Raw genomic sequence first — 18,957 nt, forward strand, 5'->3', positions numbered from 1 at the left:
TTTATCCACTGTGCCACCTAGCTGCCCAAAAGTATACTTTTTGTTTCTGGTTTTTTTTTTTTTTTTTGGTGAGGCAATTGGGGTTAAGTGACTTGCCCAGGGTCACACAGCTAGTAAGTGTTAAGTGTCTGAGGCCGGATTTGAACTCAGGTACTCCTGAATCCAGGGCCGGTGCTCTTTCTACTGTGCCACCTAGCTGCCCCAAAAGTATACTTTTTTTAAACTTTATTTTTCTTGGGGGTTTTTGGGTTGGCGTTTTCTTTTACAACATGGCAAATATATGTTTTGTATGACTGAATATGTATAATCTTATCAATTTGCTTATCTTCTCAAGAAGGGGGAGGAGAGGGAGGAAGAGAGAATTTGGAACTCCAAATTTTAAAAAAATGAATGTTAAAAATGATTATATTTAATTGGGAAAATAAATTTTTTAAAAGAAACCCCTCCCTATTGTCCCCAAAGTTTACACTCCTCTGCATGACACTCAAGGCCATCCATAAATTAGTAACAGTTTACCTTTATAGATTTATATTAATTCTCTCTACTCATTTTATGCCTCAGCAACACTGGACTATACTTTGTCCTCAGAATATTCTTATGCCTCTGGAGCACCATAACTAAGAATTTTTGTACCTGGAGTAAGAGTTGGAAAAGGGACTTTTAGTTGGAGCATGGGAGTAATAGAAACAGAGACTAGAGGACACTAGCAGAAGGTTTGGGGACCTAAGGAAGAGATTATTTCTATAGACCATAGTTTCCGATCTAATCCAACAAGTCTTTTTTGTTTGGTTTGGTTTTTGTTTGGGGGTTTTTTTGGTGGGGCAATGAGGGTTAAGGGACTTGCCCAGGGTCACACAGCTAGTAAGTGTCAAGTGTCTGAGGCTGAATTTGAACTCAGGTTCTCCTGAATCCAGGGCTGGTGCTTTATCCACAGCACCACCTAGCTGCCCCATCTAACAAGTACTTTTAAAAATTAGTATCGATACTCTTATTTTTAAATTACTCAATAAACTTTTATTAAGTGCCTACTATGTGCCAGGTACTGTGCTAAGGCAAAAGACAATTCCACCTCTCAAGTTCATACTCTCATGGAGGAAACGACATACAAATAGCCATGTACAAAGATACATTTGGGATAAATTGGAAATAGTCTCAGAGAGAAGACACTGAAATTAAGGGAAACTGGGAAAAACTTTTTGAAGAAGATGGGACTTTAAACTGAGATTGGAAGGATGCCAAAGAAGCTAGGAGACAGATGAGGAGGGAGAGAGCTCCAGGCATCAGGACTAGCCATTTGAGTTCCAAAATGCCTGGAGCTGGGAGATAGAGAGTGTTGTTTACAAGGAACAGCAAGGAGGCCAGTGTTAGTGGACCAAAAATATATGGAAGGGATGGGGCAGCTAGGTGGTGCAGTAGATAAAGCACTGGCCCTGGATTCAGGAGGACCTGAGTTCAAATCCAGCCTCAGACACTTGACACTTACTACCTATGTGACCCTGCAAGTCACTTAACCCTCATTGCCCCCCCCCACACACACAAAAAGTATGTGGAAGGAAATAAGGTACAGAGCATTTGGGTGGTACAGTGGATAGACTTGGACTTGCAATCAGGCCTAAGTTTAAATCCTGTCTCAGACAGTTATTTAACTATGTAAACCTGGACAAGTCATTTAACTTGTCTTGGCCTCACAGTTTCTCATCTATAAAATAGGGAGAATAATATCTTTAACATAAATATCCAGCTTCCTCACACAGTTGTTGTGAGGATGAGATAGGTTAACATGTCCAAAGTGTTTTGCAATCCTTAAAGAGATATATAATTCCTAGCAACGCTGCTGCTGTGGAAGAGAAGAGGAGGAAGAGGAGGAGGAGGAGAATCCCCCTGCCTCTCCCAAATCCTACTCCTTACAGTAGGGTCACTCCAAATCATCTTGGGGCTGTCCATAAGCAATGTGTACACCGCTCTAGACTATAAACCTCAGAAGGATGTGGAGAAACAGACCCAACACTGTCATCATTAGTATGGCAACTTCCCCTCTTCCTTTTAACACTTACCTCCCAAGCTTGTAACTTGTACCGAAGACCCAGTTGTTTATAATCAATGAAGGTATTGTTTCTGAGGTTGGCCAAGGCCAGGACATAATCAGAAAGAGCTTCTGGGAACCTGTGGCCCAGAAGAGAATCAGTTACAACTCAAAGGTTATTAGAAACATACAGGAAGCTCTATGATTGGGCCCTCAGTGACTCAGTTGCTTAGTGAAAGGCTTTGAAGCAGAGGGTAGGATTCTTGGACTTAACCTTTAGAACAACAGCGAGTTACAGGAGGACCCCAAGGACAAAGGTGGCAGGAGAAAAGGATAGATAGCCTTAGCATCAAGCATAGTGGTAGACAGAGAACAGAACAAACAATGAGAATTTGGATGAAACATGACTAAGGCAGATATATATGGGAGATACTGTGATAACTAAATGGGTAAGGTACCAAGCATAGTCAGAGTTACATTGAATTTCATCTTGTTTTAAATATGGTCCCAGTTTTTAAAAAGCATTTCTGGTTAGGAGAAGGGGAAAAGGAGTAGGGAGGTAGGAATTATATACAGAACCATTCGAGCTTAAGGGCAAGTGGAAAAGCTGGTGAATCCTTGCAATAAAAGACAACTGTTAGAATAATAACGTTAGGAAATGCTGTAACAAAAAGGTAGCTAACAATAACAACAATAATAAAGTTAGAAAAGGCCGAGCTTCTTCTCTTCCCTTTACTCTTACCAAGAAAATAAAAGGGAGGGGAGCAACTGATTAATTTATTTGGAAATGGCAGGAGCAGAAAATATCTTTAACATAAATATCCAGCTTCAGTTTATTGCTAAATGCTGTCACTGCTTCCTTTCAATAGCTTCCATATCTGCCCTCTATCCAGAATGCCACAGCCCTAGTCATTTCTCATAGACACTATCCCTCCCAGTCTCCAGCTGTGCTTGATTATTCTAAAACAGTCTTTTCTGGTCACATTGATTGGGCCACCTTCCTCCTTGGAGTCTTACCAAGGCTTCTTATTGTTCTAAAAGTTAAGGCCATGATCCTCTTCCTGTGCTTCCAAGACCCCAAGGTCCCATGGATGATCTCATCTATTCAGTTTCCTAGTTTCTAGTCTGCCTACCTCAGACTGAAACCCTTCTATGCTTGATCTTCCTGTACCTCTGAGTGTTGAGATTCATGTTCTTCCACTCCTGCCCTCTACCCCCAGAAGCATTTAGAAATCCTACCTCTTTCAATAAATTTTCTGAAATGATTTAAACACTAGGGACTTCCTAATTGACTCACCTATCTGAACATGGAAATCCTACAGCTCCTTTCCTTGCTATTTCTTTGACCATAACCTTGTGTATTTTACTATGAGTTCTTTGCCTTTACTGAATCATTCAAAATAGGAATTATTTTTATTTTTCTCTTTACATACCCAATTCCTAGAACAGTGCTTTGTACATAGTGGGAGTGTAATAAATGTTTGTTTAAATTGAACTGAGTATCTATATCTCCTTTATGTTTGTTTTATATATACCTTTTTTATACAATGATTATTTCCAGACCTCCTGGGAACTTTAACTATACAAACTTCCCTTGAAAGAGGAGAAACAGTAAAAGATTATGATGTTGTCTTAAGGTCTCTTTACATACTGGTCTCACCAATATATCTGGTAAGCTCTGAAAAGACAGAGAGAGACCACAGTCATCACCATGACTAGCAGAGTGGCATGTAAGGTAGGCCAATTTTGAAAAGTGAGAAAGGAGGAGGAGCAAGAACAAGGTATGTTGGGAACAAAAGGCTGTAAGAAAAGAAACAAGGCGACTTTGTACTCACCTTTCTAGTTGAAAGTGAATCACTCCTCTCAGGAAGAAGCCAACAGCCAGACAAGAGTCTTTAGTCACTGTTAGATCCAATGCCTAAGGATCAAAGACAAGGCATCAAAATGCTAAGCTCCACAAAACAGCTGCCCTGTTTTGGTATATTGGTAAATATAACATGGCATATTTATAAAACAATGCAACCAATTTCCATAAAATTTACAGAGAAATCAGTCTCCTATAGGCCATATCAAAAAAACACCATAAGGTCATTTCAGAAATTTGCACAACTCTATAGGTACTCCCTTCAATGATGTCTATCTCAAACTAGTATGCCTTCTCATCCTGTACAACTTGTGTCTAAATCTTTGATAGTGGATCTATACAGAATGCTAGGGGCCCTCTTTCTAGTTCTTTGACATTAATTTGAAAAGGCAGTATGTGGATTGGCCATTGGTTACTTTTTACTTTTGCTACAAGATCAGCCACCTTTCTTTTTCCCATCATATAGCTTTCATGAAATTATTTTTAAAACAATTTTTTGTCAATATATTGTTTTTAAGTCTGTCATTTTGTATTATGTGTATATGCCCCCTCAATCCCTCCCATAGAAGCCTCTCTTATATAACAAGTTAAAACAGCTAAGCAAAATCAACCAATGGAGTGACCAAATGACCAGGTATGATTGTGTGTGCAACATTACACACCCATAATTCATCATCTCTCTACCAACAAAAGGGAAGTATGTTTCTCTTTAAAGATTTTCTTTTATACTTATCTTTTATATATTTTTTTCTTGGTAACATGCTTCAGCTTAATGTATAGGTATAGGTTTCATTCCTCAAATTAATCAGATTTTATCTGTACTAGTAGTCCTGTTTTCAGCTTAATGAACTGTTTAATTCTTATTTGCACACCAACTCCACATATTTCCTTTACAACATCAAGAAGATGTTTAAAAAACATAGTGTTGGAACTAAATATTTACCATTTGGTTTAAGTGACAAATTGTAAAGTAGGTACAATTGATCCTTTTTCCAGATTCAAATATTCATTTGAATGTTCCTTTAATGAAGACGGAAGCCACCAATTGAATAAATAAATCCAGCTAGTTGAGGAAAATAATTGTCAATAAAAATCTGATTCAATTAATTTGGTAACTACTGACTGTGGTCATTATATAAGGGAGGCAGCATGATATGAAAAGAACATTGTACTTGGGATTCAGGAGTCATGAGTTTAAGACCTGATTATGACCTTGGGTAAATCACTTCCCCTTTCTGAGATTCCTCTTTCTCATTTACAAAACGAGAATTCTACTAAAATGACCTCCAAAGTACGCTTTAGCTCTAAAATTCTATGAAATTGAATATGTTGTAAGTACTGAGGAGATGCTGCAAGTACTGGGGAGTTTCTGTAAGTACTGAGGAAATAGGGAGAAAAGAAGAGATAAGAATGGAATAGATTTCTTGGGCAAGAGAAGTTTTTTTTTTTAATTTTTTTTTTTTTTTAGTGAGGCAATTGGGGTTAAGTGACTTGCCCAGGGTCACACAGCTAGTAAGTGTTAAGTGTCTGAGGCCAGATTTGAACTCAGGTACTCCTGACTCCATGGCTGGTGCTCTATCCACTGTGCCACCTAGCTGCCCCTGCGCCACCTAGCTGCCCCTGCGCCACCTAGCTGCCCCGCAAGAGAAGTTTTGAGCCAGATCTTGAATGATGAACATTCAAGCAGAGAAGAGGAGGAGAGGATATGTCAGGTTTAGGAAAAATGGCAGGTTCAAAGATAGATACAGAAATACGATATATCCAAAGAATAGCAAGCAGATGAATCTGATAGGAGTAGATGGACTATATTGGGAAATTACAGTAGATAAGCCTGAAAAGCAAGGGTTGTGGGGTATTAAATGCTAGGCTGAAAAATTGAGCTTCCACACTTGTAAGCAATAAGGAGCAATTACAGGTTCTTAATCAGTGGGATTATGAGATAAAACAATATTCAAAGAATGTTGCTATAAGCAATATTAGCTAGAGAAGAGACAAAGCAAAAAGATCAGTGTGGAGATCATGAATCTGGGCATGAGACAACGAGGGCATGACTGACAATGTCTACAAAGTCTTTGGTTAGAATTTTATCTTGTAACATTATTTCATTTCAGGATGGTATCAGGATGTTTCAGATTAGGCATATGCCTTTGTTTTAGTCTCTCTATCATAATATGGGCAGTGTTCATAGATGCCCTGGTAAAAGTTTAACAACTGGCTCTTTTAAAAAAAAATGTACACAAGAAACTTCATTTTAATCTGCATGCAACTTAAAATTTTAGTGATCATTTTTTAAAGTTTAGATAATCAACAAAATAATAAATCAAGCCCTGATTTCTAATATTTGTCAATTTATGAGATGTAAATATTTACACTGAAAATTGAGCTGTTTTCAGCATATTCCTGGGAGTGTCCCAAATTACTAATATTGCCATTTTTAGTTAACTTGGTTTAAAGATGACTCAACATATACCCCATGTCCATCAGGGATTTCCTTCCACATCTATTTAATCAATTAGAGTTGCCTTCTCCTTGAGAGTAGGAACTGTCTCTAAACCTACTTTGTAAAGTTCTCAGCACACACAGTAAATGCTTAATGATATTTATTATCATCTTAGAAAGTTGCCTAGATACATATGTCAGAGACAAGGTATGAATTCACATCTTCCTGCCTCTTAGGCAGTCTTTTTATCCACTATCCCACAATAATTCTTAGTCTATCCCTTCAGAGGTATTCATTTCCCCCCAGGTCTTATATATTTTACCTCCAAAGTCTCTTATATTTAGATCTTTATCACCTCTCACCTGAACTACTGAAAGAAGTCATTGATCACTCTGATTCTAATTTCTCCCCTCTTCAACCCATACTCCACATAGCAGGCCCAATAATCTTCCTGAAGAGGAAGCCTGACCAAAAAGTCCACCGCAATCTGCCTCAACCTACTTTTCCAGCCATATTTTATTCTACTCCTTATAAATTCTATATTCTAGCTAAACTGACCTCCTACTCTTTTCCTCAACCTCATTATTCCATCTTCTATTTTGAATTGCTTGTGCTCTCTTTGTCCTCAGTTTTTCTTCTACCATACTTATGTAACTTTCTGAAAGAGAATCTGGAACCATTTCCTCTATTCAGTCTTCAGCAGCAAGGAGAGTTTTATGCAAATGGGGACGTGATATCCCAAGCTACATTTAGATTTGTATGTATGTGTGTTGTATGTCCTCATATAAGATTCTTGATGGCAGGTACTGTTTTGTTTTTGTTCTTGGATCTCCAGTATCTTAGACATAGCAGATTCTTCTCCTCAAGGCCAACCCCTCTATATTTGTCCTTTATCTTCTATAGCAGATAGCAACCCCAATCATTTCCCCCTTTCTCTATTCTTCAATATCTATTAATTCCTTTTCTACTTCCTTCAAATATGCTCAAGTAATTTCCACACTTAAAAGACTTCCTGGGGTGGAGCCAAGGTGGTGGAGAAAAGGCAGGGATTTGCTTGAGCTCTCCCAAATTTTCCCTCCAAACTTTGAATCACACCTCAAAACAAACTCTGGAATGACAGAACCCATGGGGTGAAACAATTTTCCAGCCCAAGATAAATTAATAGGTCAGCAAGAAAGATCTGTTGCCATGGGGTGAATGTGGAGCTCAGTTCAGTATAGGCTGGGCCCCAGCAGTAGGCCTTAGGGTTGGGGTGGGGTGGGGTAGAGAACTGAATCAGTCTGGGTGGTATTCTTAATTTCTAGACCCCCTCAGCCTGCAGATGGTAAGAGGGCAGAGGAGTCAGACAATTGGTCAGAAACAATTATAGGTATCCCTTTGCTGACACCAGGGGCAGGACTCTATTGCATTGCCCATATTTGAAACTTTCAGGTTCCCAGAATTATCTCTGAAGATAGCTGCACAAAAAAATCTGAAGCTTGGGACAGTGCCTCCTCCACTATAGAAGCAGAATCCACATTAGCATAGAGTTAAAAGTGAAGAAATAGGCTGAAAAATGAGCAAACAACAGAAAAAGATCTTGACTATAGCTTTCTATGGTGACAGGGAAGATCAAATCACAAACTTAGAAGATGATAACAAAGCCTCAGAGAAAAATATGAATTGGTCTCAGGCCATTAAAGAGCTCATAAAGGATTTTTTAAATCAAGTAAGAGAAGCAGAGGAAAAATTGGGAAGAAAAATGAGAATGATGAAAGAAAACAATGAAAGAAGAGTCAACTGTTTAGTAAAGGAGGCACAGAAAAATATTGAAGGAAAAAAACACCTTAAAAAACAGAATAGGCCAACTGGTAAAAGAGGAACAAAAATCCAGTGAAGAGAAGAATGCCTTGAAAAGCAGAACTGGCCAAATGGAAAAATACAAAAATTCACTGAAGAGAACTACTTAAAAAGCAGAATTGGCCACACTTGGGGATGGGGCAAAGAGGGAAGGTACAAAATTCACCAAAGAAAATAACTCCTTAAAAAGCAGAATTGGCCAAATGGAAAAAGAAGTACCAAAGCTTACAAAAGAAAATAATTCCTTAAAAATTAGAATGGGGGGGGCAGCTAGGTGGCACAGTGGATAAAGCACTGGCCCTGGATTCAGGAGGACCTGAGTTCAAATCTGACCTCTGACACTTGACACTTACTAGCTGTGTGACCCTGGGCAAGTCACTTAACCCTCACTGCCCGCAAAAAAAAAAAAAATTAGAATTGGGCAAGTGGAAACTAATGAATCCATGAGACAATAAAACAATAAAACAAAATCAAAAGAATTTAAAAATAGGAAAAACATGAAATATCTCATTGGAAAAACAACTGACCTGGAAAATAGAGCCAGGAGAGATAATTTAAGAATTATTGCACTACCTGAAAGTCATGATCAAAAAAAGAGCCTAGATATCTTTCAAGAAATTATGAAGGAAAACTGCCCCAATACTCTAAAATCAGAGAGTAAAATAGAAATTGAAAGAATTCACTAATCGTTTCCTGAAAGAGATCCCAAAGTGAAAACTCCCAGGAATATTATAGCCAAATTTCAGAGTTCCAAGGTCAAGGAGAAAATACTGAAAGCAGCCAAAAGGAAACAATTCAAATATTATAGAGCCACAGTAAGGATAACACAAGACTTAGTAGTTTCTACATTAAAGGCTCAAAGGGCTTGGAATATGATATTCTGGAGGGCAAAAGAGCTAGGATTACAACTAAGAATCACGTATTCAGCAAAACTGAGTATAATCCTACAGTGACAAAAATAGATACTCAATGAAATAGAGGACTTTCAAGCATTCCTGATGAAGAGACCAGAGCTGAATAGAAAACATGACTTTCAAGTACAAGACTTAAGAGGAGCCTAAAAAGGTAAATAGGAAAGAGAAATCATAAGGGATTCAGTAAGGTTAAACTGTTTACATTCCTACATGGGAAAATGATATTTGTAACAAAATGTTTGCATTATTAGGACAGTTAGAAGAAATAAACATAGATAGAGGGCTGAGGTATGATCTGAATATGATGGAAGGATTATTTTAAAAAAATAAAATCAAGAGGTGAGAAAGGAATTCACTGGGAAAAGGGGAAAGGGAAAGGTAGAATGGGGTAAATTATCTTACATAAAAGAGATTTTACAGTGGAGAGGAAGATGGAGGAAGTAGGGGGGAGAACATATGAACCTTACTCTCATTGGAATTGGCTTAAAGATGGAATAATATACACATACACTCAGTTGGGCATAGAAATCTATCTTACCCTATAGGAAAGTAGGGGAGAAAGAGGATAAGAGGAAGTAGGGGGAGGGAGAAAAGGGAGGATGGATTAGAATAGGTAAAAATCAGAAGCTAAACACTTTTGAAAATGGACAGGGTGAAAGGAGAGAGACAATAGGATGAACAGGAAGAAAATAGGATGGATGGAAATACATAGTAATCTTAACTGTGAAAAAATTTTAGAGTAAGTTTCTCTGATAAAGACCTTATTTCTCAAATATGTACAGAAATGAGTCAAATTTATAGAAATAAGAGTCATTCCTCAATTGATAAATGGTCAAAGGATATAAACAGGAAGTTTTCAGATGAAGTAATCAAAGTTATATATAGTCATATGAAAAAATGCTTTAAATCATAATTGATTAGAGAAATGCAAATTAAAACAATTCTCTAAGCTACCATCCCACATTTATCAGATTGACTAATATGACAGAAAAGGAAAATGATAAATGTTGGAGGGGATGTAGGAAAATTGAGACATCATACACTGTTGGTGAAATGGTATATTGATTCAACCGTTCTATAGAGCAATTTGGAACTATGCCCAAAGGGTTATAAAACCATGCATGCCCTTTGATCAAGTAAGCACTACTAGGCCTATATCCCAAAGAGATAAAAAACAAAAAGGAAAAGGACCTATATGTATAAAATATTTATAGCAATTCCTTTAGTGGTAGCAACAATTAGAAATTAAGGGGGTGCCCATCAATTGGGGAATAGCTGAAAAAATTGTAGCATATGATTGTGATGGAATATTATTGTGCTATAAGAAATGATAAGCAGATAAGCTCTCAGAAAAACCTGGAACGACTTACATGAAATGATGCAAAGTGAAATGAGCAGAACTAGGAGAACATTGTAGATAGTAACAGCAATATTGTATGATGATGCACTGTGAATGACAGCTGTTCTCAGCAATGCAATGATACAGGACAATTCTGATGAATTGTCTGATGATGAAAAAATGCTATCCATCTCCAGAGAAAAGAACTGATAGAGTCTGAATGCATATTTTCTCTTTATTTTTCTTGGTAGCTTTTGTTTTTGGTCTGTGTTTTCTTTCACAATTTGACTAACATGGAAATATGTTTTGCATGACTGAATGTGTATAACCTATATCAAATAGTTTGCCTTCTCAAGAAGGTGGAGGGAGAAAATTTGGAACTCAATTAAAAAAAAATGAATGTCTCCTTTTGCTAGTTCATCAACCAGATCACTTCCTCTAACTGTGGGTTTCCCCCCATGGTCCTGTCCTAGGTCCCTCTATTCTTCTCTTTCAACACTCATGATCTTGATCATCGACCTTTTCAGCTCCCAGGAGTTTGATTAGATTCTCTATGCAGATGAATGGGGCAGCTGGTGGGGCAGTGGATAGAGCACTAGGCTTGGAATCAGGAAAACTAATATTCTTCAGTTCAAATCTGACCTCGGACACTTACTAGCAGGGTGATTCTGGGAAAGTCACTTAATCCTGTTTACCTCAGTTCCTCATCTGTAAAATAAGTTGGAGAAGGAAATGGCAAACTGTTCCAGTATCTTTGCCATGAAAATCCCACATGGGGGTTCATGACTGAAATGACTGAACAATAATACAGATGAATGACAAATCTATATATCCAGCCCGTTTCCCCAGTTTCTCCCCTGAGCATCACCCACTAGCCTATTGGACATTTCAAATTGGATTTCTTAGACATCTCAAATTCAACTTACCCAAAGCAGAACTCAATTCTCTTCCCCTCTAAACCCATCCCTCTTTTGAACTGTCAAATTTTTGTTGAAAGCACCACTGTTCTTCCAGTCTCCAAGATTCATAATCTTGATATAATCCATGACTCCTCATTTTCCTTCACCCCACATATCCTATCAGCTACCAAATCTTGTCATTTTTACATCAATAACATTTCTCTCATACAATTACCACCTTAGTTCAAGCCCTCATCACCTTTCACCCAAATTATTGCCATGGTCTTTCCCTATCTCAAGTCTCTCTCTACTTCAGTTTATCCTCCACATAGCTGTCAAAGAGATTGTCCTTACGCATAGTTCTGACCATGACACTTCTCCTGCTCCGTCAACTCCTCTGGCTCTCTATTGTTTTAAGAATAAATTAGGGGGGCAGCTAGATGGCGCAGTGGTTAAAGCACCGGCCCTAGATTCGGGAGTACCTGAGTTCAGGTCCGGCCTCAGACACTTGACACTTACTAGCTGTGTGACCATGGGCAAGTCACTTAACCCCCATTGCCTAAAAAAAAAAAAAAGAATAAATTATAAACGGGGGCAGCTAGGTGGCACAGTGGATAAAGCACTGGCTTTGGATTCAGGAGGACCCGAGTTCAAATCCAGCCTCAGACCCTTGACACTTAACTAGCTGTGTGACCTTGGGCAAGTCACTTAACCCTCATTGCCCTGCAAAAAAGAAAAAAAAAGAAGTATAAATGCTTTTGTTTAGCTTATAAAACCCTTTATTACTTAGCTTCAACCTATTTCTTCAGCCTCATTGAACTTATCTTCTTCTATGCTGTGATTTCGACAAACTAGCCTTCTCTTGGTTTCTCAACCAGGACACTTAATTTCCCCTTCCCATGCTTTTTGCACCGACTGTACCCCCAGTTGGACTGTACTTTATCCTCACATCTGCCTTACAGAATTTTTTTCTTCCTTGAAGATGGAGCTCAAATGTCACCTTCTGCATGAAGTCTTTCCTGATCATCTCAAGCTGCCCACTCCCTCAAGCTTCCTTGTATTTATCTACTTTGTATTTCTTCTGTATATACCTATATATGGCATTATCCTCACCCCTTTGAATGTAAGCTCCTTCTAGCAAGTATTTAAAAGTTTATTGTATTTGTATTCCTTGTTTCTAGCATATAGAGGCACTTAATATAACTGATTTATTGATGTACTTATTTACATGGGGACTCTCCCATTAAAATGTAAGTTTCCTGAGGGCAGGAATTTTTTTTTTAAGCATTCCTTTGTATCCTCAGAGCTTAGCACAGTGTCTGACACATAATAAATTCTTAATGAGTTCTTTTTGATTAAGAAATGATTATTGAGGGTCAGCTAGGTGGCACAGTGGATAAAGCACTGGCCCTAGATTCAGGAGGACCGGAGTTCAAATCCAGCCTCTTACACTTGACACTTATTAGCTGTGTGACCCTGGGCAAGTCAGTTAACCCTCATTGCCCCTACAAAAAAACCCCACCAAACATTTATTAAGTATCTATTGGTCTAGGCACGGAGCTTTACATTTGTCTTCCAAACTGACCTCATCAGCAGAGCCCACAGATGAGTCAGTGCCTCTCTCAAAAGGAAGCAAAAAGCTCAGGTGCTAACAGGTTCAACCTAAAGAAATACTTGGCCTGATTGCATTTTAGTGGGTTTTTTTGGTAAGACCCTTATTTTCTTTTTTAAGCTTTAATATTTTATTTTTCCCCACTTACATGTAAAAACAATTTTGACATTCTTTTTTCCAATTTTGAGTTCCAAATTTTCTCCCTTTCTCCCCACTCTTCCCCATTAAGAAGACAAACAATCTGACAAAGGTCATACATGTGTAGTCATGCAAAACACATTTCCATGTAATTGCATTTTAGTTTAGGTCTGGCTTTCTTTACCCCAAATTATGCCCTTAGTGGATGGGAGAGCTGGGAGAAGTCAATTCTGGGACTTGTGACTTGGGAAATACACTTGTGTCCCTTGTTGGGATGTGCTTTGAATGAATGGCCTTCTCTCCTCATCCAGGTTCTCTCTTCTCCCTCCTTTCACATCCCCAGGACCCCATCCTTCCTGGAGGTTATAGGATGCTCAGGAGATTAGGGTGCTGATTAATTCTTCTTGATCCCAGGCTTTGTGTGTCTGAGCTATAAGGTTTGAGGTATAATCCTAGGCTTCGCTAGTACCCCGACCCCTCATTCTTTTGCCCACTCACCTGCAGGGCTGCCTCTGGATTCCCAGTTAGCAGGTGCACACAGCCCATGTTGAAGCAGATCTTGGAAGAAGGCTCCTCAATTCTGGAAAACAGTTCCAAGGCCAAACCCCAGTCCTTCTTATCTAAAGCCTGGACAGCTTCATGCCAGCCCTTCAGTAAATCTCTGTACGACATTAAGGATGACCCCCGAAGTGGAGCTGGCCTAGCTACCTTGTGGGAAATAAAGAGCTCTTTGAAAAGATAGAGGCTCAACAACCTCCAGCTGCAAGGTTGTGAGAGGAGTGTGGCTGACACTCCCCTGAAGGCAGCCTTACGGGTAGGAGAATCTGGGCTAAGCAGGAAGTAAAGCCCCTTTTTATTTACCTAAGTTAGAGGTGGAGGCAGCTGTGGGGGGGGCGGTGTGGAGAGGGAGTAAAAAGGGGGCTGGTTGAAAGGATCTTTCAATTGCTGAGGTTTGGCAACACCTGCCTTTTAGATCTAGAGAAAAGGTCCTGTTCCCAGTGCCTATTATCTGGGTGGGGTATGAAGAATAATAAAATGTCTTGCTTTTAGACAGAACTTCATATCCTGTGTAGACTCACCTGTAATATTTCTCTGTGGCTGTGTTGAGTGATGGGACACCTGCTATCAAGCTGCTGTGTTGGGGGGTGGGGTGTGTGGGAGGGTCTTGGCCCCATTTTTAAATCAAAACTTCTTAAACCGTGGGTTGCGACTGAATATGGGGCTTGTGAAAAATTTGGCAGAAAATGTTTGATTTGTACACCTATTTTGCATACCTAGGGTCGTGTAAAAATTTCTCTGGCGAAAAGGGGTCTCGAGTGGAAAAAGTTTAAGAAGCCCTGGTCTAAAGGACAGAGGAGTCTCAATAGTCACTGCCCCTGTCCTCCCCCATATCTAAGTCACTGGATGAATGAGCTAAGGGTATTTTAAAGACTTGGCTTAGATTTGAAAACAATCAGATTGAAGTTGGTTATGGGTTGGGGAGGAATTGTGCATAGGGATGGGGCTGGGGTGGGAAGGGTGAGGGGAGAGAAGGGAGATAGATTATCTCTGAGGGCAGAGGTGTGTGTGTGTGTGTGTGTGTGTGTGTGTGTGTGTGTGTGTGTGTGTGTGTGTGTGTGTGTGTGTTGGGGTGAGGGGCAGACAATAGGAATGCATTTGGTGAGGACCTCAAGAGGGTGAGGTTCTCTGAAAGGGCCTGTAGACTAAGAATATGGTATAGGGGAGATTCTCTGAAATAAGGGGTGTGACAAGGAGAGATATTTTGAGAGGAATCTGGTGTATGAGGATGAATCAGGGCCTATGTCTGTGTAAATTCAGGGAGGTCTTGATGCCCTAAGAGGTTTCTGAGGACTGCTGAGTTCCTCGCTCAGATTTTATTTTATAAGAGGCCCCAGCCATGCTCTCTTTATTTCTGGCTCCATTCACTCTCTGAATTCTCCACCTTCTCATCACTAGCCATCTCACACTGGAGAGAGCTCTGCTCTGATGACAACTTTGCTGATTTCTGAGTCCCTAGCCAGAACCACTATTTCATTTGGGGCCCCAGCCATTCTCACTTCACTCCAGGCACCTCTGCATTTCTCTACCTCCTCCCTAGCTATCTCAACAGCCACCTTTACCCCAGCCTGGGGACTCTCTTCCTGCCCGCCCCCTCCCTTTTCAGTTTCTCTATATAATAGTCTTTCCCCATTAAAATATAAGCTCTTTGAGGTTGGGTCCTGTTTACTTGTATTTATATTCTGAAAGCTTAGTGCAGTGCCCAGAACAAAGTAAGTCCATAATGTTCTAGCTGGTTAGCTAGGTGCCACAGTGTACAGAGCACTGGGCCTGGAGTCACAAAGCCCTGAATTCAAATACAGCTTCAGACACTAGCTGTGTGACTCTCTTAACTTCTCTTTGTCTTATTTTCCCTAGTTGTAAGGGGGAAATAAAACAGCACCAAACTCTCAGGATTGCTGTGAGGGTCAAATGAGATATTTGTAGTGTTTAGCACTGTGCCTGGCCCATAGTAGGGGCTATATAATGCTTATTCCTTTCTTCATCCCCATCCCCCACCATTTCTCTCTGAGGGGGATAGGGCACATTAGGGACTCAAAGTGTGTGTGTGTGTGTGTGTGTGTGTGTGTATCTGTGGTGTTCCTGGGTTGGTGAAGACCAATTAGGGATTTAGAGTGAAATGTCTAATAAGGAAAGAGGTTGTGGGAAGCCCTATAAGGGAGAAAATAGGTGTGTGTGTGGGTATATGCATGTAAATGTATATATGTGTATGTATATATATGAGGGGGTTTAATAATAATAATAGCTTATATATATGCATTGTAAGGTTCACAAAGTACTTTCTATATATAGTCTCACTTGATCTATCCATCCATCCATCCTTTATCTATCTATCTATCTATCTATCTATCTATCTATCTATCTATCTATCTATCTATCTATCTATCCATTGTAAGGTTCACAAAGTGCTTTCTACATATAGTCTCACTTGATCTTTACAACCCTGTGAGGCAGATACTATAGGTATCATCATTCATATTTTCCAAAGGAGGGAGCTGGGGTTCAGAGAGGTCATGTAGGCCCATGGTCAGAGCTAGTAAGCATGAGAGGTGGGATCCTAGCCTAGGATTCCCCAGGGACCTGGGGCAGGAGAGCTCTGAGGTGTGAGTGTGGGGTCTCAGGAGTTGCTCTGGGTATCTCTGAAATACCAAGATTGTGGAAGGGAGCACAGAGGACTCTTTCAGGGAATTGAGACCTAGAAGAGAGACTCAGAGGGGAACAGGATCTGGGGTGGACTCACAGGAACAGAGTATGGGGGGAGTCTGAGGGGAAAGAGGATATAGGGGACTCAGAATGCTGAGGGACTTTAGGGAAGACTGAATGGGATAGGATGTGGGGGAACTGCAGGGAACAGTGTGGTGGACTGAGGGGACAGGATATGGGGGGATTTAGAAGGACAGTACAGGGAATCTGGGGGGACAGAATATGGTGGATTTAGAGGGATAGTGTGACAGGAGACAGCATATGGGGGACTGAGTAGTGTGTGGTGGGACTCAAGGGAATAAGATCAGAGACAGAATGTGGAAGGATTCTGAGGGGACAAGGTCAGGGGGCCTTTGAGGGGAAGAGGATGTATCGGGACTCTGCTGGGAATAGAGTGTGGGGGACTGAGGCAACAAGATATGGGGGTTTTTGAGGGGAACAATATGGGGGGACTTAGAGGAGCAGACTGTGAGGAGACAGGATATGAGGGGGCTCTGAGGGAAGGGTGGGAACTAAGGGGAACAGTGTGGGGAGACGCTGAGGGGGACAGTGTGGAGAAACTTTGAAGGGACAGGATGTGGGGGGTCCCCTGAGAGCGTTGCACCGAGCGGTGACCAGGTCGGCCGCTTCCCGGAGGGCCCCACCCCACCGCTGGGAATACAGGGCCCCACAACCCGGGGCGGTCCACGCCCACAGGCTAGGCCCTAAGCCTGGGGAGCCGCTGGGGCCTCCCTGCCCTCACGAGCGCTCAGGCCCGGCTGGCTTCGGTGCCCCCGGAAAAGCCGTCCGGCGCCATTCCGGTGCGCAGCTCCGCCGCCGCCCCGCTGCCGACGTTCCGCTGCCGGGAGGGGAGAGGGCGCCGCCCCGCGGGCTCCGAACGCCGGCTCCACGTGAGTGGCCACGGGCACACTGGGACTTGGGGACACGGGGCCCCAGGGGCTGGGAGGGCCCTGGTCCAGAGATCACGGCTCTGGTACCCGAGAGGGCTCGTGTGTAAAAGAGATGGGGAGCATCAGGGCGGTGTAGGTGGGGGGCATCGGAGGGAGGGGCCTGGGGGATCGAGTAATGGGGGTGGGGGTCGGGGCGGCCAGGATGCGGTGATAGGATGGGGATCTGTACCGGGGTCCCTGAACCCCACCCCTTCATTCTTCCCCCGGGACCTGGGCCGAAGTCGAAATTCCTAGACCCCTGTGACCTCCCAAAGGGAGCGTCCAGACTCCAAGCATGCTCTGGGGCAGTCATCAACCAAATGCACCCTTGATTGGAGGTCCTTTCCTTTTTTAAGGTCTAGCCCAAGAGCCACCTCCTCCATGAAGCCTTCCCTGAACGCTTGCTTCCCTACCTGCTTTCCCATCCCTCCCAATCCCCCTTTCCCCTGCTCCCCCCTCTTCCCAAGTCTTAATTTCCTTCCTGCTTTAATTTCTCTGGATACTTTGTTCGACCCCTCCCATCGCTTAACCACATTCTGATTTGTATTTATGTATTTGCATTTGGGTCTCTTCCTACCTGCTAGATTGAAAGCTCCCTGAGAGCAGGGACTGCGTTATTCATTCTATTTCCAGCCTAAAACAGAGCCTTGCCTCTAGTAGGCGTTTGGTTTGTATGTCTGTTGAAAAGAAATGGTCTGGGGGTAACACCGAGCATAGAGAGGTGAATGAGAATTCAGGTCCCGGCGTGACTGTAATATTTAGTTTGGCCATAAGGTGTCAGTGAAGTCTTGAGAGGAAAGTGGTTTAGGTTACTGTTAGGGTAACTATGGGACCTCAGGTACAGATCAATCACTGCTTCTGTCCCTAAAGTGCAGGTGCTGTACGATTCAATTAAATGTACAAATGTGCTGTAGCATTTCTGGACATTTTATTTAGGTTTTACTAACGCCAATAGAAATGATTCAGAACGAAGCTATCGAGACTATTGTAATTTAGGATTTCTAGTTATTTCATACAGTCGTGGATCTAGAGAGACGCAAGACCTCAGAGGCCATCCACACCCCCACCTTTTTTTTTTTTTTTTACAGATCAGTAAACTGAGGTTAAGTGGCTTGCAGAATAGTAAGTGATGACCAATATTTGAACCAAATTCTTTGAGTTCAGATATGGGACTCTTTCCATTATACTTAGGCTGACCAGAAATTTGCGTTAGCCCTATTCATAAAGAAAAATGCTTGTTGGCAAGTTCTCTTAAGAGTGGCTGAATGGGTTAGTTGAAAGAGGCCTGAATTGGGAGTCAGCTGACTCAAACTTTAGGCTTGTCTTTTCCTTTGCCTTTCTGTATAGCTTTTGGCAAGTCACTCTCTGGGTCACTAGCACATCTATAAAAGAATAAGATTGGGCTAGATGTCTCTATGATCCTATCTAGCTCTAGGCTCTCTGATTCTAAAGATCACAGAAAGAATATTTAATAGACTTAAAAAAGCAATTTGTGTGTATATACCGGAAAGAACACTGTATGTGGGAGGCAGAAGAATGAAGTTCTAGTCTACTACTTAACTGGCAGGCTTGGGTATAAATCATTTCACCTTATTGCTTCTCAGTAAAACTATTGTACTAGGTAATCTCTGAGAGTTCTTCCAACTCTAAACAAATATTTAAAATCATGGCTAAATATAGTACATGTAAAACAGCTTAA

General features: G+C 41.2%; 2 protein-coding genes across 2 annotated transcripts in view; one reads left to right on the forward strand and one right to left on the reverse strand.

Moving 5' to 3' along the window:
* NOXA1 (NADPH oxidase activator 1) overlaps positions 1-13,740 on the reverse strand; it is a 45,322-nt gene extending 31,582 nt beyond the window's left edge. Inside the window, exons 1-3 of the mRNA XM_043987568.1 lie at positions 13,567-13,740; positions 3,859-3,941; positions 2,055-2,163 (exon numbers count right to left, since the gene is read on the reverse strand). Of these exons, the coding sequence (XP_043843503.1) occupies positions 2,055-2,163; positions 3,859-3,941; positions 13,567-13,740 (366 nt within the window). The remainder of the gene's footprint in view (positions 1-2,054; positions 2,164-3,858; positions 3,942-13,566) is intronic.
* A 3,365-nt stretch (positions 13,741-17,105) lies between these two features.
* EXD3 (exonuclease 3'-5' domain containing 3) overlaps positions 17,106-18,957 on the forward strand; it is a 422,505-nt gene continuing 420,653 nt past the window's right edge. The window contains exon 1 of the mRNA XM_043985843.1: positions 17,106-17,219. The gene's annotated coding sequence lies outside the window, so the exon portion shown is untranslated. The remainder of the gene's footprint in view (positions 17,220-18,957) is intronic.

The sequence above is a fragment of the Dromiciops gliroides genome, chromosome 2, assembly GCF_019393635.1.
Source record: "Dromiciops gliroides isolate mDroGli1 chromosome 2, mDroGli1.pri, whole genome shotgun sequence".
Lineage (NCBI taxonomy): Eukaryota > Metazoa > Chordata > Mammalia > Microbiotheria > Microbiotheriidae > Dromiciops > Dromiciops gliroides.